Source organism: Trichosurus vulpecula, chromosome 6 (genome assembly GCF_011100635.1).
Source record: "Trichosurus vulpecula isolate mTriVul1 chromosome 6, mTriVul1.pri, whole genome shotgun sequence".
Classification (NCBI taxonomy): Eukaryota; Metazoa; Chordata; class Mammalia; order Diprotodontia; family Phalangeridae; genus Trichosurus; species Trichosurus vulpecula.
The window spans coordinates 87,223,261-87,249,445 of record NC_050578.1 but is presented as its reverse complement, the minus strand read 5'-3'; the positions used below and the strand labels follow the sequence as shown (position 1 = coordinate 87,249,445).

Genomic DNA, 26,185 nt, shown 5'->3' with positions numbered 1-26,185 from the left:
TTAACCAGAAATGGACAGAAGGGAATATTTTTCAAAATTTTACCCCATTTTCAACAACGAAATTATTTTAATAACACTAAAAGTCATGCAATATGATTTGAGGATGGGGGTATTGTTCTTTGTTCAGAGAACTTTCATTTATGACCTCTTTAGTAGTTGAGATCAGTTTTTAACTACTGTTTTAAAGATCTGAAATGAGTTGAATATGTCTTAGTAACGTTAAACTGAAAAAACTGATAGTTATATGGACAATTCTTCATTCAATTGGGGAGGGAACTGATTTGGACAGATGAGAAAAGGCATACAAATGATGCTACTCCATTTCATTGATTTTGCAAACATTTATTTGAACATTTATTTGAACATTTAAACATAGATAAACATTTAAGATATCAACATATACATGCATAATATGATTGGGTTACGGCACTCCACAACAGGTTTACGGGGACGATAACTTAGTTGAATAACTAAGTCGTTTACGGCACAAATTTCACCAGCACCAATCGCGATATAGCCCTTAGCCCCAAATGGTGGTTTTTAACTCTAGAGTTTTATAGAGTTTTACTCTATAGTTTACTCTACAGTTACTTATCTTATAGTTAAAGAGAAATAACATCAAATAGAGAAAGATACATTTGACATAGATATTAGTTTAAGATATCAGTTTAAGATTTATGTAGCGCCAAGAAAGTATTAATTAGCTACTGACAATCTAGAAAGACAATCTACCACTTAAAACTACTGGCGCTTAAAGAAGAAAACATTGAAGTTAAAAGTATATAGGTTTTTTTTTTTGGCATACTTAAAGATCTACATTTACTCACAGTTTTTTTTTTTGGCATTTTACAGTATTATATATCACAGAAACACATCATTATCACTGGAAGGGACCTTAGACCCTTCTTTTACAGACACGAAATTTACATGAGTGACATGCTATAACATTGCGCCAACTTCAAAGGGGGCCTGAGGCCCTAAGAGGTGCTAAGTGATTTGAGAGAGCTTTTGCTTCACTCAGTGATCTTCACTCTTTGCTCCTCTATTAGGACCCCAATTTTAGGCATAACATTCAGGAAAATTTAATGTATGAGACTTTCCACTCATTGATGTCATTTGGTTATGAGAATGGGATATCCACAAATTGATTTGAAGTCTTTGGGCGGAAAAGATGCTCCATGATTACTGAAAATAACAAAAATACTTGTGCTCTAATTTGGACTAGCAGTACACAAGGCAGAGGCCGAGTCACTCTGTCTCATATTAACTGCTGTAGATTCTGTAAAATAGATAAATGGTTTAAAATATTCATCTCCATTTTTTTTCATATTCAAGACACTAGCCATGTTTCCTTCAAATGCCTCTCTCCACTTCACAGAATCTCCTTGTCAGAAGAGTCCTCAGAAAGCCAACTAGTCCAGCTCACACCTTGCTTTCCCATTCAATAGGACAAGTGGACTCCATTAAAGAATGAAGTGGGCCATCTGCATCTGGGATCTTAGTTGCATGGTAATGTTGTGACAAAAGGAGCATAACTGCCCAAAGGGAGCACTGGAGGAGATACTCACTGACTTCTCTCTCACAATCTCTTGGCACACAGCCACCTTCTGTGGATGGCTCCAGAGGCTATGTACAGAACATCTCAGTACCAACGCACAAGCCTTTAGAGTTTTGAGATCATAAAATGCTAGAATTAGCCAATAAATTTCATGGAGGGGTTACTATGTACATAGTACCAATCTAGGTGCTGTGGGGTTATATAGAGAAGTACAATGTCTGGTCCTGGCCCTCAAGAAGTTTAAAATCTAGTTGGGGAAAAAAAGACATACATAAAAGGTTAAATAATGACTTAGAACAATGAAATCCCTGTAAGGCAGCAATTAGGTTACAGATGGATGGTATGAAGAATGGGTTATGGATTTACATCATTGTCCTTTTTAATGGTCAGTGAAGGCTTGATGAAAGAAGTGGGTTGGGGCTGGGCTTGAAGAAATGTAGATTCTAAGAGAAAAAAAACTTACTGTAAAATATTTCCAAGGTAAACAGTTTTTGGTAGAAATCTGAACATTTTATTTGATAGGCAAATGTCCTCTAACTTCGTAAGAATAACTTTTTGTGTATGTTACATTTGTAAAGGTCAGATTTAAAAGACAACAGGAGGGGAGGAATAAGGAAAAAACCAATAGTTCTGTCAATGTGACATCTACTTAAAGACTAATTTATTAGGATTCAAAGCTTTCATGTTAACAGACTAAAGAGATTGGGATTTCTTAATTTGTACACTTGCTTTCTTTAGGTGCAGAACTTGAATTATGCAGATAATGCTTTTATTTTATAATACTTTTAAAAATTTTAAAATGCTTTTATTTATTCTGGAGAACTGGATCTCTGTGCAATCTTTGGCAATAAAGTAAGAAAAGACCAATAAGTGTTTTTCTAATTATCATGTAGAGTAATTACAACAGTAGGACATCAAATTGGTTCTTGAATTAAAGTTGCCCTCTTTCATAATCACCAAACTAATGAAATTGAGATGCAGTAGGTGCATTCAAACAAAATGATCCAGCAAAACAAATATGTTGATAAATATTGAAGAATACTTCTAAAACTGCTGCAGTGAGGCATTGGATTCATTGCTATATAATTGATTGGCACTGATCATTTGGTGTATATTAAGAATTTGGAAAGTTTATTCTAACTAAAAGACAGTGGGTCCAAGAATTCAATTGAGCTCTATTCCTCAGCAGTAGACTGTTTCATCTGAACTAGAGGCATCTGTATTTTCATGCAGTTTTCCTGACCACTTTAAAAATCACACAGCCAGTCACTAGAAGTTTGTAATCAAGTGGATGTAACTCACACTTAACTGAACATGGCTGAGTAGCTGCCATCTATGAAAAAAATGACTGTACTCTGGATTGTGGAATTATGCATTTTTCTGATTCAATATATTTACAAACATACAAAACTTGACAGTATTGATCAAATTAATGCCTAGCTATTTTCTTTAACTTTTAAATATTATTAAAGTTTATTTGATTACATATATTCTACAACATAGTTAATATTGTAATGTTTGGTATTTACAGCTGGCCAAAAAGAAAATTATACCTTAAATAAAAAGTACTTAGCTTTGAATGGGTGGCAACATTTTTCACAATCTGTATAACTGAACCCAACAATGTCAAACCATCTCTTAGAAGGGATACTGTTCGACAGAGTAGGCAGGTATACCTTTACGATAGCAGTGGGATGTAGAATAAAGCACATCCAGCAGACTATTGAGAACCCTTTAGAGTTTTCTTTCTCCAAACCTGTTAGAGACCAACTTCACCTAGCCGGCACTCTTTAATTGGGGTTCTATGCTAACAAGCAGATTTTTTGCTTTGGGCTTGTTTGTTGTTTTTTCTCCATTAGAGTCTGCGTCACCTATGATCCTAAGATCATCTCTCCGATTGACATAGCATCCATCTCCAGAAGAAGTAAGATGCACTTGTGAAAGAAGTTACCACATAAGCAACAAAATAACTTGGTTTTTAATCCTTCTGAGTTCAGACATGTCACACTATATGCAATATCTACTTCAAAAGAAAAATTTGGTCACGGAATACTAATTTGATTTTATATTGCCCTTTCCCTCTGGTATGCCCATCTACATCTCTAATACATGCTAATCACCACACTTAGTATTTTGTACTAATACTATAAGCAACCAAACCTTAAGTTTCCTGATTCTGCTAATATTTATTCATAGTGGCAAACATTTCTAATGCTATTTTATTCATCTTAAGAGTTTGGAATCAGAGTCCCCTTTAAGAAATAAGGGGCCTGTCTGGATAAATAAACTTTTGATAGGTTTTGTTTGTTTGTTTGAACCAGATAAAATATTGTATTTCCAATACAGATATTTCTGAACCAGCATCCACTCAATCTCATAAAGAAACAGTCAAAAATTGGCAGCTATGGCACTCAACATATAAACCAAGATGCCCCTAATTCTATAGCATGCAAGAGTATAGTTGCTAAGAGGTTAAACTGACCATCCATTTTAATAGGTGTTAAGTAAACTGGTACAGGTAATGAAATACATTTAATTGGATTAAATTGTAATAGTATACTGATATGATTTCAATCATGTAGATGATGCCTGTTTATTTTGCATTACAGTTATGGTCTGCCTGGTGAGGGAGAGTATTGAGGAAATCATTCTAAGTCTCAATTTTGTTTAGCTGTGGTTTTAAAGGTCTTTCAACTTTATGTACTGGAAATTAATCATAGATAGTATTTTTCTAAAAAAGGAACTGAACTGGGAGACTTATGGGTGGGTCAACATTTGATCAAATTAGAATTGGTAATTACTAAAGATATTAAATTTTATTTGACTAGTTTAGGGATTAAGAGGGACATATAGGACCCCCTTGCAATTTAGAGATTCATGATCACAAAATATTTATGCATGGCATGCCATTTAACTGTCTTCCCACTGCAGTACAAAGAGTATTTAATATAGACTTTAGTTAATTTGCCATTGTGTAGCGCTTTAAGATGTTAACATGTTAATTGAGCCAATTTAATCTTTGGACCCTCACAACAACCCTGTGGGGTAAGTACTACAGGTATTAGTAACCTCATCTTAAGGATGAGGAAACTAGAGGCTTAGAGAGGTACAAGATGACTTGCCTCGCCTCTCACAATGCTCTGATGACATTAAGCATTTGGCACGCTGTAGTACTACCTTAAGGATATACTCTTTCCCATGGCATGCCCCAAAAAATAAATAAATAATTATGATGGTAACTGAATAGTAAAGAATCTAAAAGGGAGAAAAAGGCTTTTAAAAAATAATCACCATATAATGATATTTAGGATTTTCTCAAGGGGGAAGGGAATGTCTAGAATGCATTATTTGTGAATGGTAAGATTTTCTGAAGATCTTAAATTTAGTTTCATAGACCTTGAACTCTCAAGTCGGATTAAAAAAAATTAGTTTCCCATGTACATATGGGTTTTTTAAAAATTTGATTCTTTAGATGTTGGAACCCATAAAGTATGATAAATTCCATAAAGACCCAATACCAACAATTTGATTTGCCTCAGGATAATCTCACCTCATCAAGTTTTCTTTTAAAGATGGGACTTCGTAGGACTAAGAAGGTCCCTTCTTAATTAATACAATGTGAATGAATATATCTTACACACTTTTCTTGTTTATCACTTTTCACAGTTCTATAGGCCAAGACTTTCCATTTAGTTTTGAAGTAAATGCTATTAGGGATGCTAAGTGAAATGTAAACGAAGGTGGCACTGTACATCTAGGATAAGGAGGGAAGTAGTTGAATGGGAAAAAAAATCTCGCATCAAATTTCTCTGATAAGGGTTTGGTATCCAAGATATATAAACAATTAACAGATATATACATATATATATATATATATTTGTCTTGTAGATTAATGTATGAAAAAATGACATTCACCTGAAAGCACAATTAGGCTACTACTTTGCTGCCTGCACAGATATTATCAAGAATTATTAACTTACCTTTATAGCTGTGCATTTACCCTGCAAAGATTCAAACCGTGGCTACATTCAGACACCTTCAGTATACATTTTCCATATCTATGAACCCATAACTCATGTTTTAAAAGCAAATATTTGCCAGATTTTGACTGATTTTTTGACTTATTTGACGAATACTGACAAGGACTTCAAGAATTCCTTGTGTACTTTTAAATTTCATTAGTGTATTATGGATATGATCTGTAAAAACTGATTTTAAGGGAAGTTTACTCAAATTTAGGACAATGGCATTGTACAGCTGAACAGATTCAACCTATTATTTCAGACACTGTGACAAAAGAAAAAAAGGCTACCATAGTGAAGGCTATGCCGAAGCTAGCAGAATTGAAGTCTGGAACAACTCTAATTTTTCTGGTACTCAGTTTTTCCAACGAATGGATGACCTATATACACTTTGAACGTATAGTATGTCCTGAATTATTTTTTTCCAAGATAAATTATTTGGTAGAGGAAGATCAACTGTGATCTCTTATCACTTTCTTTTAATCAGGGTGGGGGGGGAGGAGAAAAAACTTCTGACAAAACGAATTTTTTGATAAAATTTAGGACTAGAATTGCCAATGCAATGAATTTTCAAGAAAACACAAGTCACAGTCTCTCTGGGTTACAGATTCCTCAACTCTAAAATGAGAGGACTCGACTAGATAGATAAATCATAAGGCTCCTTTAGGATCTCAGATCTAGAGCTGATCAGAGACTACCTAGTCCAGTCTCATTTCACAAATGAGACCCAGAGAAGTTAACTGACTTGTCCAAAGTCACATAGGTAGTACTGTTTGGATTTTGTTTGTTGTTGGTTCTAATTTTCATTAGTTTGCATAGATATCGTACTACCTGTGTGACCTTGGGAAAGTCATTTAACCCTCTTAAGCCACAGTTTTTACATTAGTAAAATGAGAGGATTGACCTAGATGGCCTCTGAGGGCCCTCACAGCTCTTGAGGGGCCTTATCAATTATCTCTCAAATCTGACTCTGGGGAACCTGAATCCCAGAGAGGTTTTGACTAGAGCTAAAGCCTCTTACTTTATATCTCACACATGTTGTAAAGTAATATTTATCATTAAGATGCTTAAAGAATGGAAGATAGCCAAAGAAAAGCTTAAAATGATTTTCACTAGGGAATGGATATTACAGTTTCATCTTTAGATTTTTTTTTAATTGGCCAACTTAATGAAGATGGAAGAGAATCTCCCTATATTTAACCTAAATTAAGGAAATTTGCAGTGTCTTTAAGTATTCCTACGTTGTCAGTTTTAACCTTGTATTTGTTTAGAGCCACAATGTTTATAACAACTTGACATTAATCTTTAATTGCCAAAGAATGCATGTTTTTTCTTCTGTCATCTCCATTTGCTAAATTTTAAAAATCAGTGTAGTTCAAGATTTTTGAAAATTAAATGATGCATCTACAAAAGCCATTTCCAAACAAGTACATTTAGTTTTAAAAAAAAAAAACTTTATTTTTTTTCCACATATCCTCAATGGGACTTCAAAATCTTATCTTGCTGGATTTAACACAAATACTCTAAGTCAATCAATGGTTCAACATGCTTTAATCCCTGATGAAAGGTGTTCTATTTCTGCTACTTAGATCTATACTGTGGGGAAAAAAAGAAAATAAAATTCTGTTGGATTATAATCAAAGTGTTAGTTAAGTGATACATAATTTGAAGGGTTAGATTGTTAGAGGGTTTTGGTTTTTTTTAGTTTTCTTTTCAATCTGAGATCTAATTTTTTATGTTAGGAGAGTATGTCATTATTTCACTAAGTCACAAATATTTACCACTGGAACATATGAATAATGAATTATTTTACAGTAAGTGTTTTAATTTTGATCAAGTTCACTTTCTTTAGTAACCAGACTGAGGAATCATGTTTTTTAGGAGCTCTGTCATCTGTTTCTGTAGTGAGCTCATGAAACATGATCTGTCTAGTAGTAAGGTCTGTACTGGGAGCAGTGCCCACCACCCCTAGCGTGATGGCCCTGGAAGTGCTGGTAGTGTGCATTGTGCACATGCTGGGACAGCCCAGACCAAGCCACATGCTGAGATGGGTGAGCCTGGTAATGGTGCATGTCAAAGTACTGAGGAGCCAGCTGATAGGAATGCTGCATGAGAGCACTGTCTTGCCTATGCTGAGGCGCAAACAGGGAGGGAGGGGCATCCTGGGCCAACCTGTGCTCAGCGTTGTAAAACTGCCCAGATGCCTGGGACCTGGAGTGGCTGGACCTGTGGTGTCTGCCCCGGGAGAATTCTCGGTGGTACTCGCGTTTGCTGTAGCAGCTCCTTCCAGCCTCTCGAGGCTGGGGGCACCAGTGAGCAGCAGGGGGTGCTTCTCCTCCATAAGCACCTAACAAGGGAAAAACAGCCATATACAGAAAAGCAAAAACGACAAAATTCTAATGCTAAGACAGAGATGTATATTTTGACATGTCTTTTCTCCTCAGTGGCCCTTTTCCACTTACTCAAAAGGCAACAAGCTCCAATTCACTGTTCTCTGTGATTTCTCCTATCATTTCCCACACTATCAAGAAGCTACAAAGCAGAGGGCGTATGGGTTTAAAGCATGTGAATGAAAAAAGAATTCAAGATGGAGATGGGTTTTTGGAAATACTTTTTAGAACTGTAGTGAAATCTAGATTTCTGGAGAGCTGGACTAAGCAAGTCACAGGTCATGTCACGTTATTTACACACCAAGATTCTGATAGTCAGGTCCGTACTCCTGACGGAACTCAGCAACAGGTCTGTACTCCTGGTGGTACTCAGCGGCAGCAGCAGCGGCAGCAGCAGCAGCAGCGGCAGCAGCAGCACGATGATACTCCTGGTGGTACTCCTGATGGTATTCCTGTCGGAATTCCTGATACTCCTGCTGCCCATATTCTAGCTGCCCAAATTCTAGCTGTCCATAATCTTGACCCCCAAACTCCTGACCGAACTCCTGGCCAAACTCCTGACTGTATTCCTGTCGGAAATCCTGCTGGACAAGCTGCCTGTGATCATGCTGCACCAGCTGCCTGCGATCCTGCCTGCGATCATGGCGGTTGGAATGCCTGTGATCACGTCTGTTAGACTTCCTCTGACCTTTTTTCTGATCTCTGTGTGCTCCCTGTCTGTTCTCCTGCTGGCCAGTTGATCGTTCCCGGGCACCCAGTCTATTGTCCTGGCGGGAAGCCTGCCTATTGTCCTGGCGAGAAGCCTGCCTATTGTCCTGGCGAGAAGCCTGCCTATTGTCCTGGCGAGAAGCCTGCCTATTCTCCTGCTTCTCCTCCTGCTTCTCCTCCTGCTTCTCCTCCTGTTTCTCCTCCTGCTTCTCCTCCTGCTTCTCCTCCTGCTTCTCCTCCTGCTTCTCCTCCTGCTTCTCCTCCTGCTTCTCCTCCTGCTTCTCCTCCTGCTTCTCCTCCTGCTTCTCCTCCTGCTTCTCCTCCTGCCTATCATCCTGCCTGTCTTCCTGGACGGCCACCTCCCTGGTTTCTGATCTGCAACCCTTTCGACCATCCCTGCTGTAACTGGATCTGCTCTTTGACCTGTACTCTGCCCTCTGCTTCTTCCGATGACGTCCGTAGTACTTCTTCTTGTTCTTAGCTGCCTTTTCTTTTTCATCATCACTGAAATCAACAGCCTGGAGAGGGAAAAAGTACATTACTGCTACCACATGATATTCCCATTGATGCCAGAAGCAATTAATGCATTAGGGATTCCAGATCTACATTTTAAAAAATGCATTATTTTAATTAAACAAAATGCATGTCACCAAGTTTACCAATGCTAATTTTTGTTTCAGTAATGAGAACAATTCATTTGTTGATTTTATAATACTTCTGTTAGTATTTCACAATGTTTGGTGATAAACTGGAAAGACAGGTGGAAAATGGACTTACTTCGGGTGGTGGCTCTAGGTCATTCTTCCAGGAAGCATCAGAACCCCTATCCCTAGAAATTCAGAAAATAAAGCAATGCATATTCCACAATGTAATCTCAAGGAAGAGAGAAAATGCTAATAAAACAAACATCAAGCGATAGAAAAAAATTAAGTACTAAAACTATGAAATTTAGCTATGCCAATTAAAATTATGGTAAGAAGTACTTACCTAATCCTGTCCGTGAATATGTAGCGAGTGAAGTGCTGGATTGAAGGGGCAAAATACATGATGTCCCGGATTTTGATATCCTTTCTCTTGATGTGTTCCAAACAACTGAATCGCAGCACATAGAAGGGATGTGCAACGGGCCCAAAGATCTCGAAAATCTAGGGGGGGAGGGGGAATTGGGAGAGAGGTAAATATCAGAATTGAAAAACAACAACAAAACATACAAGGGTCAATTTAGCTACAAACCGGATTTGGTAATATTTCTAAAGCGAGGATTTAAAAGCAATTTTGTAGACTCTGACATGATTCAAATAAAGTGTTCATGACAGCAGTGATGGTGTTTGAGAGGCTGGTAGCCTTACTGTTACTAGCTCTGAAAATTATAATGTCTTTTAACAGTTAAAGGAGGAAGGAAAAAAAATCTATTGATATGATGCACTGTCAGCTGCATTGGGTAAAATGTTCTCTTTTTAAATGTATACAAACCTTTCCAGCAGCATGTCGGTTGCTCTTGAAGATCATGCTATCTTCACAAACTGGTGGCAGGTCAGTCACAGATTCAATTATTACTGAAAAACCAGACAGAATGATTTCGTGCATTTAAAAGCAGTTTTAGCCAAAGGTAGTTTAGATGTAAATGTTAATGTAATGTTAAAGCTGATAATTTCAATGCAAGTTAAAGGAGATTTGAAGGCAGGATCTTACACCTTAAAACCTATCCTTGGGATGTGGGAAGTGCGCTATTAGCTAAGAAGAGGGCTTATCGTTTATAAGGCAGAGCCGACCCTACAAATCATAAAATTTTTAAAAGTAGAAATTAAACCATATTATTTATCACCAAATTTTAGCTTTGGACATTTACATAAGCAAACAATTAATAAAGACATTTTAGAATATCATGAAAATCCCCATTTTTAGACGTTCCTCCCACTTTTAAGACTTTTTTTCCACCCCACCCCCCCCCCAAGCATTTCCCTTTATCCTGCCCTCAGGCATTATTTGATGATACATGAAAAGCTTTTACAGGACTTAAAGCATCTTCTGCTGGCACAGGTGGTATAGCAGGTATGGATTGCACAATAATATGGTCTTTTTCATCACAGCCATCTCTTTGAACTTCCCAGATTCTATTGATTATATTGTACTTTTTTTTTCTTAAAAAACAAAATAATTAATTGAAACCCATTGTAAGCTCTCATTTTCTCATTGATCTAAAACATCCAGATGCTGATCTAATAAATTCTGACACGAAAAAATAAAGAACAAATAACACTATTACATACATACATGTAATAATTCAATCTGTTGGAAAACTGAAATTTAACAATTTAAATATTGTTAGGTGAAATATTTACGTGTGGTAGTGAATGTACCCAAGTTATTCACAGGCATTAAGATTAGTGAATTAACAAATTTGGGGCTGGGTTTCACACAGCCAGGAATAAAACTGAAGGTTAGGGAAGAAGCATTTTATGACAAATGAAATGTTTTATATGTATGTCTTAATTGGAAGGACTCTGGACATTTATCACTACCAAATATGTAAGGAATCACTATGTATTGAAAGCCTACTTGTGACCCAGGGCTGGTCTGAACCTACGACTTTCATTTTTGTAACTACTGCCTTCTCTCTAACGACATGGTACAACAAAAGGGAGTACTCAAATTATTTAGATCTGAGTTCTATTCTTTACTCTGACTTGCTATGCGATTTTGTGTAAATTTCTCTGTGTTTCGGGCAATGTAATTATGTTCTTCTTACCTACCTCAGAGGTAACTGTGATGACAAATAACTTCATTATGCATTTTTCTTCACATTGTGGAGTAAATGGTATGTTAAGTTCTTATATATTTTGAAATTTTGAAAATTATGCAACTGTATGCAAAGTACTGACAAAACCAAGAGAATCCAAGAATTTCATAATGATTCCCTAAAGAGCAGTACAAAAATCACAGTACTTAAATATAAAGAAAATCCTTTTTACCTTTTCCTTAATTGATTGCAAGATAAAATAACAAAGAAAATATAGATCACTAAGAAAATGTGTCAAACAGTTAAGGATAAATAGTGAATATTGTTAACAAAACATTTTACATACCTAGTTTTTCGATAATACCTGAAACCCTCCCAAAGGGCTGTAGTTCAACACTTTCAGGCAGAATGAGAGTCATGTCATCTGCTGGAGGAGGTGCCTACAAATAAAAGTGTTAATTTAGCTACTAAAGACGATGGGGAAACCTACTACTCATATATTTATAACAGCATTTTAGTGTTTACGAGACATACTGCATACGTGATCTCATACGATCCTCATAATAACTAAGTAAGCAATTCAAGTCATGCCATCTTCTTTTTTCAGACATTTTTGTGATGACATGAGATCCTTCCTACTATGGACACAGTTGGATCCATATGACCCTGGAGAATAAATGGGGCTATGGATCAACTACTTTGTTCTCATCCTATCCTACCTAAGAGTTGGTAAAAAACAAAAATACAACTCATTGAAGAGAAAGAATTCAGTCTGGACCTAGTGTATAAACTTTAACCACACAATTAATCTTAATTTATCAACAACTCTGGAGAGAGCACTTTAATAAGCTCCCTTGAAAAATCTCTTGATTGTCTAGACATCATCACCAAAAAGCATTAATTAATTAAATGTTTAATTGTGCATGACACTGTTAGGCTTTGTGCCAATAGAACCAGACTACACCATTAAATTTCCCTCTTAAAAGACAATGCTTATTATTTTGAACTCTCATTACCTCCGTCAGTGTTTTCCTCCTACTTTTTCCAAAATTATTGTTACTTGCCAAAGACCATGAGAATGTATTTGAGAATTAGCCCACACAAATCCAAAACAAATAAAAATCCTATCCCAACAAAAAATTTAGTTTAACAAAAAAATTCAAAGGACAAACTAAATTTTTCTGTAATTCACTGATTTACACAATATTCCTGAAAAATGACTTTTTCAAGTTGAATCAAATTTTAAATGCACAAAAGGAGCTCCTTTTTGAAGTGAATTATGGAAATTATTTCTTTTGGACTACAGAAAATCTGTATCTAAATTATCTGCTATGAAAAGTATTTTCACTGAGCAAGGTGTGTTTGTATTTTGATTTTAAATGGGATATACAAGTAGAATGTTTTTCCCCCCAGTCTTTCTCCATTTATTAAAATACCTTATAATGGACTATCTAACTCTAGGTAGCAGGTATAGAAATTTTAATTACCCAACCCGCTCATTTCAATTGCAAAGAATAGGTATACAAAGTGTACAGCTCTGATTAGGATATTATCTGTACCTCAAAAATGGAGGTCAAATGTATTTTTATACAAACACATCTCATAATTAATTCTAAGTCTTTTAGGACTTGTGCAGGATATGTAAGTTCTATAGGTCAGTTATTTCATGTTTAAAAATGCGCTTGTCCAAGAATAATTATGGTTTGCAATAAACTAAGAAAAAGTGAGATTTTCTTCCCATTTCAATTGGAAGAAACTTAAGTTCCAAATTCGACTAGTATATCTTTGAAACACTAATAGAAATGGCGTGGCAGCCATATAAGGTGACTATAGCTGTCTGTGATTCTAATGGTCAGTAAATATCAGTCAATTATAGTTCTAGCGCTAACTGAGCAAGTTCCATTCCATGTCAGCTGCTAGGTTTTGGAGCCATCTGTGCATTTAAATGTTATTTTTCTTAGGTCACTTCGATTTACTAGGGTCAATTAATTCAAATCTAACCCCATTTTAAAACATACAAAAGCCATAATATTAACCAAGTAAGAGTTATATTTATATCACATGTTATGATGGATTAGCCACTAGGGCTAATTTCCATTTTCCTAAGAGAAATAGAATTCATTTCTTTCTCTGCTAGAGTACAAGATGTTCATGAAGGCTTCTGGTTAAAGATAAAATCTCATAGTATATTAAGCTATGTGATATTAAAAAAACAAGACAACAAGAGTACAAGGTATATGGCCACTCACAAATGAACCACACCCTGAAAGATGATACCTATCATCTAAACCCCACATTTGTATTGTTTTTATAGTTTACAAAAAAAACTATCTATACATATTCTAATGAAATTCACATTTCTATAATGTTTAAAAGTTTACAAAGTGCTTTTCTCATACCAAAGATGAGACACAACTATTACAACTTTTTCAGATGTAAAGAATCCCAAGGCTCAAAAAGACTAAGTGATGTACCAAAGGTCACACAGCTAATAAACGCCAGAGGTCAAGTCTCCTGATTCCAAGTCCAGACTCTTTTCAGCACCAGACATGCTACTTCCCATATTTAATCCTACAACTTCGTTAAGTAGGTAGGATAAGTACTATTGTTCCTATTTTAAAGATCAGCATATTAATGCTGAAATAAAATCTCATGTTTCACGGGATAAGTGGAATATATACTTATTCCTTCATAAAAACTACATTGTTTATATGGTGAGATGATGTTATTGACCTACTATCAATAGGACTCGTGCCCCAGACTGTTTTCAGTAAGAATTATACTGTTTTTAGTAAGAAATGTCATGCTGATTGAATCCCATGGTCCAATAGCTAATGATACCAAGGGACTTGTGGAAGGTCATCGCTGTTTGTGACATCCTAAACATACATTTTTTACATTAGAGAATTATGACAAATAAGCCCATAAAGGGTTTGGGGCCAACAGTGTAAGGGCATAAATGCCCAGCTAAGCTATCTGAATTTTAATTAGTAGAATATGGAGACATTTGAGATTTTTAAGTAGGGGTGTGGTACTATTTAAGATAGGCAAAAACCCCTCTGGTTTCTAATATCACTTCTAAAGATGGTTAAAGTTTTGTTGATTTGGGGGGATATAAAACCAACAGGTTTTATGGAATGGCATCCATCCTGTATAGCTCCTATAGAGCAGGATTTTTGTTTATTTCTTTTTTATCTCAACTCCCATGTCCTCATTTGTAAAACAGGGAAAATATCAAGTACTTAAATTATATAACTTTTAGAGTTGTGATGAGGAAAGCACTTTGCAAACTATATGAATGTGCCATCATTATGATTATTCTTTCAACACACCTGTTACACCCAGAGATGCAATTAAGCATAAGTCAACAAATGCTTTCTCCCACCTAATTCTCATAGATGGGTAAGACCTGGAAAAACCATTGAAACGGCTTCCTCCAAAACAATCCTAATTTGATCTTTCTGCTTAGCTCTTTTTTCTTTTAGGCACACTGATTTTCACAGGTGTTATAAAGACCTCCCACTTGAATTCCCAGACATTTGCCTGTAGAACTCTTAAATAGACCTAGGTCAACTTAACAATGGCTTCTCTGTGGCCATTCAGTCCTCCTATGGAAAAATTCACTTTCCCTCCTAGGGAGGACCCACCCCTTTTCCTCTACCCTGAGACGGTCAAAGAAGTCACCTATGACCTCAAGGGCAAAAAGAATAGTTGGGAAAACATTCACTCTTCAGGTAAATAAGGATTTTATTAATTTAGTGGCCAGAGACATAGCCGCAGTTAACTTTTCTCCAAAATTAAACCCATTTAAAAGCCCAAAGTTTAATAAAAACCAAAATCTGTTAGCATCTGAAAGCGCATCTGAAATTATTATACGATTTAATTCAGCAAGGATTTATTAAACAAAAACTGGTTGCAAAATCTCTTAAGAAGGAGCAACCATGCCAGTGGTGAGACAACAGAAAACTAAAGCAGACTCCATCACGACCATAAAAATGGAGCAAATAAATCCATAAGAGCAAGCTCTTAACTACTGTGCCCCCCCCGCCACACCCTGACACCCCCCACATCCCTCCCCCGCCACACCCTGACACCCCCCCACATCCCCCCCCCCGCCACACCCTGACACCCCCCCACATCCCTCCCCCGCCACACCCTGACACCCCCCACCCCCCCTCCCCCACCCCAACCCATGGTGCAAAACAATAGAAGGTTCCAGATTCTCCCAAATTAAAAAAGCAACAGGGACTTTGTTAAATCATAATCCATCACTACATCATTCATGTAAACTCTCCATTAAGCAGTTAAATAGCCTGATGGTTAGCCTCTGCCACAGCCTCAGTGGCAGTGTGCCCTATGCAAACAAATTACCACCTTTCATGTAACCCTGTTCTACAAGGCAAGTAACAATAGGAAATAGACCTTGGTTTAGATAGAAGATGAAATTAAGTCAGACTCACATAAATTAACATTCCTTAAATAAACATTCCCCTTGTGAAGCATCCTTTAAAAAAAATCAGCTGTTTATGTTGTGTGTTCTGTTTTTTTTAAACATGTTGAAGGAGAAAATGATACTCATAAAAAATGCAAATGATCTGTTAGAAACCAGGCTGTGAAACTTTAAGGAAATTATAGTAAAAGCTATCTTGCTAGGAAAATTATGACTGCAAAAGGATAGTCACATATGACAAACATTGCTGTTTTCTCTCTTTCCCATCTGTTAGTTTGGGAAGAGAAGGCAAACTGAGATTTTTAGGGTACAAGGTGACTAATGCCTTTTCTTAGAACTAGCAAAAGGCAGTCACAGATCAAGGTTGTTGGATAACCAAATCTTAAGCATCAGCCAGGTCTGTAAGAGCCTGGATGCTTTTAACACGCCAAACTCCCGTAAGTGAAAGAACCAGTTAAAGGTCTCTATTATGGCTTTTAAAAGGTATACATTTTTATATCAGTGTTACTGCAAACAGAAGCAGCCAGGAAATAAACAGCCTCCTTGGTACCAGTTTTTAAACAAAGAAGTTACAGCCAGGACCCTATTCTCACAATTATATTGAGTCCTGGTCATCTCTAGATATACTCCCAAGTCTCTTAAAAGACACTGGTGGAGTAAAAGACTAATAAATACTAACACCTAATCAATTTCTACTTTGTTTCTTGAAATGTCTTAACTAAAACAATGATTTCTTATTATTATTGAGCCCAATTCCCTAACCTATGGATCATAAGACATGGTTGGTTGCATGTAGAGTTGTAAATTGGACCGTGAAGTGTCACCAACAGTTAAGAGGCAGGAAGAGAGGTACACTTCCTATTCTTTGACACTGGGAAATTTAGAATAAGAAGCACAGAGTGTTTGAACTGGAGGGATCTTAAAGATTACCAGTCCAAATCAAGCCTTAATTTCAAAGATTAGGAAACTAAGGCAAAGTCAGGGCTATCATCACCTTTAAAAGGTTTTTTGTTTTTTTTTTTTAGCTTTTTGAGGTAGGAAGGTGGGAAATGGGCTCAGTGTGTTTGGAAAATTACGTTAAGAAATGAAAGGGTCTCAGATTCTTACATCAGCAGCAGGTATATCTCTCCTCTTAAAGCAGAAGATGCTCTTCTGTTTCGGCGCCCTGGCCTGATCATCTTCTTCTTCCTCCTCATCATCAGGGCCACGAAGTTCTCGGATTCTACAGGATGTGGCAGAGCTTTCAGAATCCGAGTCACTGTAGGAAAAAAGTCACAAATTTAGCAAACTCTTCCTACAACATTAAAATTGAAATATACTTTGCCGAAGCCCAAACTGGAAAATCCCTGGTTTACCACTTCAAAAGACCTGTTTTACATCTATTTTTAAGAGAATTTCATGAGTTCATCCCTCTCCCCATGCCCCAAAAAATGCATCTCTGATGGCTATTCTAACAAATAGGCTGGCATTCTCAGTCAAAAGATATAGTCTCCTGCCGGGCTGGTCTTTGAAGCCTTTTTTTCAATTTGCTGGGCATTTCTCAATTAACACCTACCTTCCATCTCCTCTTGCAATTTTTCATTTCAACAATGTTACTTCAACTAAATCTAGTAAAAAAGCAGAAGCATGATAGCATTTTTCCTCTCACAAATACTGAGCCCCTTTCTGATACATATTTTCCCTAACAGCTTAAAACTCACCTGCCTTCCTCAGGGACTCGGATTCTTAAATAGGCATAGGCACACCCCATGCCGAGAAAAGCAAAGGCTGCCGAAATCTCGTAAACTTTGCAGGGCACCATTGGTACCATTTTGTGATGCTTCAAAGCTCAAGATGAAACTAATGAAATCTCACTTTTTTCCTAGTACCATCACATCGACTAAGTTTCTGAGAAGTATTTCTGAATTTGCTAAGATCGAGTTCAGAGCTAGAAAGAGTGTTAGAATTCATCTAGCCCTGGAGTGAAGGAGGAAGAGGGAAGGAAAGTTTCCTTCTCTTCCCCAAGAAGGAATAAAGTAATTTTGCAGTACTGCTCTGGCAATATATACCTACTCTAGCCCAGCCCCCTCAGCACGCCCAGCCCCCTCATCCTGCCCAACCTCCTCCTCGCACCCAGTCCGCTACTCAATCAGGGTAAAGTGCCAATCCTGGACCACGCCCCCTAACCTACACAAAAAAATCTATCTCCTCCGCAGTAGAAAGAGCACGGCACTTGGGAATAATAAAAAGAAAAAAGAAAAAAACAAAAAACCTGGGGTTCCGATGCCCTTTAAAATACTTTTTATCAGTTAAAACTATAAGCAAGTCAGCCTCTAAGACAAAATTTCTTCATCAAATGAGGAAACTGGAATCTGCAGGAACTATTAATATAATTACTAAAACAACAATCCTTTGCTGTAAGAACAAAATGAGAAAACATATACAAAGCATTTTGAAAAAAATAATTAAGTACAAATATTAATGTAATAATATGAAGCTACTAAACCTATCCCCTTCTCTCCAAAGATACTAAATCAGTGCAATTATGCAGAAAAAAATATATTAACTTTCACAATTCAGTATAAATCTCAAAGTAAAATTCAACTAATTCAGCAAAGAAGGAATGCTCTATGTACGCAAGCACCTAAGGTTTTCTATAATAGGGCTAGGCTCAATGTAAGGGCTCTGAAATAAGCGGAAAGAATAAAGTATCAATATCTTGGGTCCAGACTAGATTCTTCTCTCCCTCCTTTTCAATCTGCTCAAAGTATCTGCTACCATATAAATGTACAGCTCTGACTGAAGCTTAACCAATAACTAAGGGGAAAAGGGGAGGAGTTAACGATTAAGGATCAAAGAGCACTTTTTTTGGTGGAGGTAGAATCCGTTAGAAGAGTGAAAAATGACTAATTGTCTTCCACTTTAGAGAAGAAAAGCAAAATAGTCCCTCAGATTAAGCATCCCCCTAAGAAATACTTTTTTTTGATGGGAGGTTGCTGCAGGAGGGAAAAGCTGATTTAAGGCTAGGAGAGGAATGTGGGACTAATCACCCCACTAATAATCCATAACCCCCTTTTTGTGGCAATGAGATTTAATGCAGGAGGGTCAAAAATGATTGCTAAATGCACAAGACCTAGGGGTGAGGGGAGAAGAGAGGACTGATAACCCCATTAAGGTTTGCAAGCGACTTTTTTGAGTGGGGAATTAAAACAGTCAAGATTTTGCAGGGCAAAGGAACATCTAGTCACCCCAATAAAACATCAAAAAGCATTTTGGGGAGGGCTAGAAGGGGGGAAGGGTTAAAATAGTTGTGACTAAAAAGAATGAGTACTAATCATTTCATTAAGAATTGAAAAGCATCTTTTAGGAGAGAGGAGTTAAGTCAGAAGAGTAAAATATCATTGCTAAGTACTCATGACTTGGGAAAGAATATTTACCCCAATTTAGGGTTGCAAAGCATTTTTGGGGGGAGGAAGTAGAGTCAAAAGATTCCCCAATTTGAGAGGAAGAAGAGCAGACCGATTATTTTGATCAAGAATAACAAAGCACTTTTAAAACAAAACACCAACTACATATGTTGTAATTTGTTGAGAAAAAAAGGAAGACCAATCAAATCCAAATAAGGATTATTAAAATTCATTGTCGGGGGTCGGGGGGGGGGGGGTCAAGTGGAAGTGCTGCAGGAGGGCAAAAATATGTACATATACATGTATATATTACTAAACAGTTGTGCACATGGAACGCAGGAAGGTTCACCACCTCATTAAAAATCGAAAAGCACTTTTGGTGTTGGTGCCATTAAAGCAGAAAGGTAAACAATTATTGATAAATTCTTCTGACTTTGGAAGGAAGACCGGCGAATCCCCTAGATTAACCATGCCAAAAAACTTCAGTATTTTCCAGAAAGAATGGTTGTCAAAAGATACTGCTAAACATTTGCGTGGCGGACGAAGGAGAGGAAACCAATCACTCTATTAACAAGTGGCAAAGCACTTTTTGAGAATGAAAAGTGTAAAATTTTGAAGTGAGGAGGAAGACTTAATTGCCTCAATTAAGCACAGTAAAGAACTTGGGGAACGGTACTCGAAGCAGGGTTAAAAGTTATTGCTAAATACGAGTGTGATGGGGAAAGAGGAAAAGAGGTTCTTCGCCCCAACGGACAAGTTAAATTTTTTCCCCTTTGGGGGAAAGTGCAGCCAAAAACAAAGTGGTCGCTTAATACTCATTCATGACTTGGAGGAGAAACGCTGAGGGCGTTATCGCCTCAATTTACAAACACCAAGCACTTCTTTAGAAGCACACTTGGAAAGGGCAGAATGCTATCGACCGGTCTGTGACTTGAGGAGAGAGATGGCTAGCACTGCAATCCAATTATGAACATCACTTTTTTGGAGGGAGAATGGGCATGGCAGGGGCCATCTAGGCTTCTCCTAAAGACCAGCAATTTTGGAGGCAAGTCATTGAATTGACTGCAAAGCTCTTTTTGTCGAGCTACTGCTCAGGCCCAGACACTGCAGCGGGGAAACAGCACAAAATGCTTTCTTTTTTTTCTAGAGGAAGAGAAATTCGATAGTGTAAAAAGTTATTGATGGCTAGATCATCCCCCAGCGCTCAGGCATGAAGCAGGCTTCACCAGATACTTTTGGGAGGGGGCGGAGGGAAGCAAGAGCAGAAATATCAACAGGTCAAGGGTCAGCCTGGCCTACTGAAGAGGAGTAAAGGCAGACGAGCATAAACGGTGTCTGTCGCTTTTGTCGCATCCCCACGCCCCCAGCCCCAGAGCTCGGCCCCCAGGCTGCACCAGGACAGCCCAGGCCTCCCCTCCCCGCCCCCCCCAGGCACACACACACCCCTGCCCCGAGGAGCAGGGGGGGGGCCTCTTTTTCACACCTGTCTGAGTCCCAGTTGTGCATGGGCTTGGCTCGGCTAGGTCCAGGCATGCAGTCATCATCGTAGTCCATGGGCTCTTCTTTGCCCACTTTGAGGGGCTGCTCCCAGACCACCAGGGGCAAGTTGGCATCATCCTCATCCTCGTCTTCGTCCTCATCCTCATCCTCACTGTCATCTTCGTCGACATCCATGATCTTATGGCTTGGTCCCGGTTTGGGTTCACACAGTCCTACCTTGGGGTCCCTGATCAGGGAGGATGGTCCCTCTCCGGGGTCGGGGTCATTGTCAGGGTCATCGTCAGGGTCATTGTCACTGGGATGGGTCTCACCGGGATCGGTGGGCTCTACTTTAATGGTTTTGCTCTCTACCTCGGGCTCCATCTCCTTCCCCTCTGACCCCTCCATCTCTTTCCCTTCTGTCCCGTCCGTCTCCTTCCCTTCCGTCCCATCCATCTCCTTCCCGCCCGTCCCGCCCGTCCCATCCGTCTCCTTCCCTTCCATCCCGTGCCCAAGTTGGGCTACTTTGCTTACTTTTGGGGTTTGTTTCCCTCACTTTTCCGCTGTTGCCCGCCTTCCTTCCCTACGCTCACCCCCGCCCCGTTTAACTTTCTTCCCCCCCACCGCTGCCCTTTCTCTTTCCCTGGGTCCCAAGGACCCACCCGCTTGCCCTCGGACACAGATGCCCCAAAGTGGAACGTCTGCGCCAGGAGCAAAGGGAGGAGGACTCTTTTAAGGGCTCAGGAGCTCACGCGTTCACCCGGTAACAGCCACGCGGGCGGGCGGGCGCCGGGGAGGAGAGGGCGGGAGACCAGGCGAGCGGGCGCGTGTAGCCCTGCCGAGCCGGACCATGGGAGCCGAGCGCCCTCTGCTGGCCACACACACGCACACGCGCCACGCGCCACACAGACGGCAGCTCCACTTCCGGGCGGGGCTCAGAAGCGCAGAGCGATCGAACCTCTAGAAGCCTGGAGAGAGGGTGGAGAGGGGAGGAAGGGGAAAAAAGAGTTAGGCAGAGTCAGTCAGGTAGGCGAGAACTGGAGGGGAGCCCCGGCGGCCTCGGGCTCACAAAGGTGAATGGCCAAAATGCTCCCAAGAGAGGAGGAAGGATGAGAGAGGAAAACTATAGGAAGTGGTTAGACTCACGAGGGCAGCAGGGTGGCCAGAGTCTCCTACACACCGCCTGAAGGAATGGAACCAGCCTCAACCAGCTCAAACCGGCCTAAGCACTAGGGGTAGGGAGGGGAGTTAAAGCAGGCGGAAGCGGAAACCTGAGAACCGGAAAGCATTCAAGTAGGTCATATGAAGAAGTATTACTGGCATTTAATGGGTTAAAACGAGGCCGAAATGGCACCATAAAACACCGGTGCAATCCCGGGCACCCAAGAATGTTACTCGCTCTTATCTACTTTACTTCCTCTAAAAGTTTATGGCACCCAAGTTGCTTAAGCCGTCCTGCCAGAAAAGTTTCCGGAAAAGATGACGTAGGAGATGACCTGGCGCAATATGGCTGGCCAGGCTGTTGCTGGGGAAATTTTTTTTAGGCGATACGCAGTACGTTGCCGCAATACGGCAGTACGTTGCGGTAGAACGCGGTGATGTAATGGTTGCTGAGCTGGCAGCACGTTCCTGCTGTCCCCAACGTAAGGTCGCGTCGGGGGAGCGGAATGGCGTCACCGCGCCAGACGTTGGCGCTTCTGGGAAAGAGGGCAATGAGTCGGTGGTTTTTTAGAGGCCTGACCGCTATGCTGTAAAACGCTTTTGTAGCTTATTTCACCAGATTTTTTCTGATGCCGCTATATTGACAGTGTGTACCTTTCTTTCAGAATCTATAGAGAGGAGCAGCGGTGTCCGATGCGATCTTGGAACGTTGCCGGGAGTGTGGAGATCGGTAGGCCGCCTTTTTCCAGCGACCCCTCTTACGCAGGATGGGTGGGATGCCATTGCCTAGGAAACGTAAATATGGACGCTTAGCAGGGGAAGCTGAGAAGTGCTTACGTGGTGAGGGCAGCACTTTCTGGTTCCCTGTCAGGGCATCATTCCGGCCACAGGTATGTCAGCGACCACAAAATGAATACTTATTGAGCGGTTATTCTGTGCCCAGCTTTGCACCGCAGAGGGGAGGGGGATATTCGAGAGAAGCATAAAGACGTGATTCTTGGGTAATTGAAGTAATGATACTGGAAAAGCAAAAATTTTGTTATATTGAATCTATCGGTGTGGTGGTCCTTAGGAGCTAAGAAAAAGAGCTTCATAGAGTAGTAAACAGTTGGGGTTTTTGTTTTATTTTCTTTTGGCAAATTGTTTCTCAGCCAAAAAATGTTAAGGAATAGCTAGAATTGGGGGAGTCGGGTTATTTTGGGTAAAGAAAAATATCCTAAGCAAAGGCAGGACCAAATATAGCACATTCATGAAATGATGAGAACGAGCCAACTGGAGTGAAGGCTTCCTGTTGGGAAATAGTAGTAAATAAAGCTGTCCACCCATCTATGGATGGGTTGGGCAAGGTTATAAAAAAAACCTAGAAAGTTATGAAGGGGAGGTTAGACTTGATGCATTTGCAGCAGGTTTTTGTAAGTTATTGCACAGGGGGAGTGACTAAATGCCTCTTTCGTAATAGACAGTTAAAATTTCTGTTGTACCAAAATGTATGAAGTTTTAGGCACTGAGGGGATTATAAGCTAAAGGAGCAATAGAAGTATGCTATGAAGTAAAATGTAATGGTAATAGAGTAAAAATCCTAATGCTCTAAGGAAATTATTGCTTGCATGAGTTAATGAAATGATGGATTGGAAAATTGCATCTGGCAAAGGATTGTTGTCTGGATTAGAGAAGAGACTGGATGGTGGATAGTTCTAAGGTTGACAGTGAAAGCAAATAGGATCCCTTAAGATTAGACTTCCTAAGAAAAACCGGTTCTTGTTCCAATATGAATTCCCTTTCCTTCCTCCCGAAATGGTCTCAAAAATAGACAACTCTGTGAAGGGAAGAAGAAAATTTGACTTTGGAAAAGTAACTATTCGTATTTGTTGTAAAGTTATCAAATTTGTTAATACTGGAGCTAGAACTGCTATTCAGTGCCTATAGATATTTATCAAAAGTAACAGAGCAATAATTATTTACCTGTGACTCAACTTGGCAGTCCCTGAGGAAGAATAATCTTTATGGCAAAGACTTGGTTATATTGCACCTGCTTTAGTTAACTCTATGTCTTCCTTTGGTGTGTCTGGGATTTCTAGATAAATCAGGTTTATGTCATCCGCTGAGTAGGATAAGTAAATCAACGTCACATTTATCTTCTAAAAACCTCCAGAATCTAATGGTATTTTGTTCGTCATTTATTGGTTTAGATGATTTGAGTCAACCAATTGATCAGTCATCACTGATTGATTAGCATAGACCCAAATAAAGTAAAAGACCCAATAGATTTAAGTGAGACCAGTGAATACAAAATAATTCTAATGTTTATTTTATAGATCAAGCATCTGGGGAAAAAATGCTGTTTACAGTTAAGAACTTAAATGGAGGCTTGATGTTTATGTGTTGATTTAAGGCAAAAAAAAAAAAAACATACTGTATGCTCATTTGGGTCCTGGCCTCTGGAGGATATGAAATTTGCCATCCTTACTCTTCATCTTGCCTTTAAAGGTAAAAGAAAATGAAGAATTGATGTTTTGAAGGCATTTATTAAGGGTGGGGGGGAAGTGTATTAGATGCTATATAAAAATACATGGAACGCAACAGGCAATTTATCAAGTACTTGTTGCTTCACAAGGATGTGGTTCCTGCCCTCAAAGAATTGCTAGCCTAGTAGTGGGATAAAATAACAGAACTATAATATATATTGTTACCTGATAAGTACTGCATTATAGAGTTATGAAACAAGATGCTATGCATGGTATGAGGGGGAAAAGTGTCTTAGAGGAGGTGATATTTGAGTTGGGTCTTAAAATATGCAGAAAATTCAATTAGGCAAAGAAAAGGAAGGTATGCTCTGGTGAAGAAATAGAGAATATTTTAAATGGCTGTGAAGGAGACTGTTGCTTAAGGTGGTAAAGCTAAGAAATGATAGGGCCTTGAAGGCCAGGCTGAGGAGTTTAATAAGAATGGCTTGAGCAGAAATCTTTAAAGGTTCATCTGGCAACCAGTTATTATATGGATTGAAGAAAGGCAGACCATTTCAGGGGCTGTTATACTCATTAAGGCCTGAAAAACGATGAGTGAAATGAAAAGAAAGGGGTGAATTCAAGAGCTATTTCAGTAGTAAAATTAGTAAGACTTTTGTGAACAACTAGAAAAGGGATAGTCAAGGGTTGCTCAGTATTGAAGCTATGCCTTCATGCATAAGAGTTGAACTAGAAACTGAACTTGCCCCACCCTAATTTTCCTGTTTATTTGGCAATTTATGGTTTTCATGTATGGTATGTGTTAAATGGTTCTATATGTTTTAAAGTGAATATTCAATGGAAGATGCTTATGAATCATGTTACTATAATTCTAGATGTCTTAGTAGAAAGGGAAGCTAAGTCTTTCAGAAACCCCTGCATAGATCATTGATCCTTATGTAACTCAGTCATTTGGGCAGAGCTCCACTAGAGTGTACCCTAGTTCCGTACCTCCCATCGGTAGGAACAACTGTTTTACTCTTTGGCATTGAATACTGCAAAATGTTGTGCAACATTTGCTAGACATATATTTCTGTAATAATAGATTGTCCATCTGTAGGGAAAATAGTGGTTGGTTAATCACATTCTATCCTTAAATAATTTTTACAATTTTTTCTTCAAATGGAGACTGTTATTTGTTGGGATTGATTGTAGATGGGGTAACTATTCAGCTGGGGTTGGTTTTAGATAGGCTCTGAGGTTCTTTACTACTATGAAGGTCTGGGATTTTATATTATAGTCATTATTTGCATCTTTTAAGGCATTACATAGTATATATTGAGAGGAAATGGCCTATGTGGAATCAAGGGACCCAAGATGGAGGCAGGGATGAAGACTGTGGGGGCGTTAGACTGTTTACCAACCGTCTGCATGAAATTCAGGAGAGGGCGACTTGTGAACCTGACATGCATATATATGTGCTTATGTAATCAACTGCAGTGCCACTTGTTTCTTACTAGCAAGTCCTTACCTAACCCTTTACCTATTCCCCCCAACACCAAAACCCTCAACCCCAAAAGCAACCAAGGCAAATCTATACATTCCTTAAATCACAACATTTCATAGTTTGCAAAGACTTTAAAACCTCTTTCAAACACAATTGTGCTATTTCAAACCTCTTACTGGAAGCTGTGTCGTCTTATTACCATTTAACAACTGCATAGCGCAGAATGAAAATATGCCACATAACAGTCATTTTTCTGGATACTATTACTTTCCCATGGCTAAAAGCAACAAGTTTATAAATGAATATTCTGCTTAATTTTAATTTATTTACAGTTTATATC

At 38.8% G+C, this 26,185-nt stretch overlaps 2 protein-coding genes across 9 annotated transcripts in view; one reads left to right on the top strand and one right to left on the bottom strand.

Moving 5' to 3' along the window:
- Positions 1 to 326: 326 nt before the first annotated feature.
- Positions 327 to 21,972, bottom strand: NAF1 (nuclear assembly factor 1 ribonucleoprotein). 2 transcript variants are annotated; one of them, XM_036762734.1, is made up of 10 exons: positions 21,880 to 21,972; positions 20,738 to 21,701; positions 16,976 to 17,126; positions 11,765 to 11,858; positions 10,152 to 10,234; positions 9,666 to 9,823; positions 9,456 to 9,507; positions 8,272 to 9,196; positions 7,753 to 7,927; positions 6,954 to 7,176 (listed from the first exon to the last, which is right to left on the bottom strand). In XM_036762734.1, the coding sequence occupies exons 2-10, from the start codon at positions 21,235 to 21,237 to the stop codon at positions 7,131 to 7,133; spliced, it is 2,184 nt and encodes a 727-aa protein (XP_036618629.1). In that variant the 5' UTR covers positions 21,238 to 21,701; positions 21,880 to 21,972; the 3' UTR covers positions 6,954 to 7,130. The 2 variants fall into 2 exon arrangements, with proteins under 2 accessions (XP_036618628.1, XP_036618629.1); XM_036762733.1 differs by having other exon boundaries at positions 327 to 7,927.
- NPY5R (neuropeptide Y receptor Y5) overlaps positions 21,923 to 26,185 on the top strand; it is a 176,926-nt gene continuing 172,663 nt past the window's right edge. For 3 of the 7 annotated variants that reach the window (XR_005010644.1, XR_005010642.1, XR_005010645.1), the window contains exon 1: positions 22,447 to 22,784. The gene's annotated coding sequence lies outside the window, so the exon portion shown is untranslated. Of the gene's footprint in view, positions 22,027 to 22,389; positions 22,785 to 26,185 lie in introns of those variants that run through there. The other 4 variants (XR_005010641.1, XR_005010640.1, XM_036762728.1 and 1 more) reach the window with 4 other exon arrangements.

Excerpts from the sequence above, each read along its gene's own strand:
- NAF1 (XM_036762733.1), bottom strand. The coding sequence starts at position 21,237 with ATGGAAGGGAAGGAGACGGATGGGACGGGCGGGACGGGCGGGAAGGAG. Across the intron at positions 11,859-16,975 it reads GAGATATACCTGCTGCTGAT|GCACCTCCTCCAGCAGATGA; the intron begins GTAAGAATCTGA and ends TTTTATTTGTAG. Across the intron at positions 7,928-8,271 it reads ACCTGACTATCAGAATCTTG|GTGCTTATGGAGGAGAAGCA; the intron begins GTGTGTAAATAA and ends TTCCCTTGTTAG.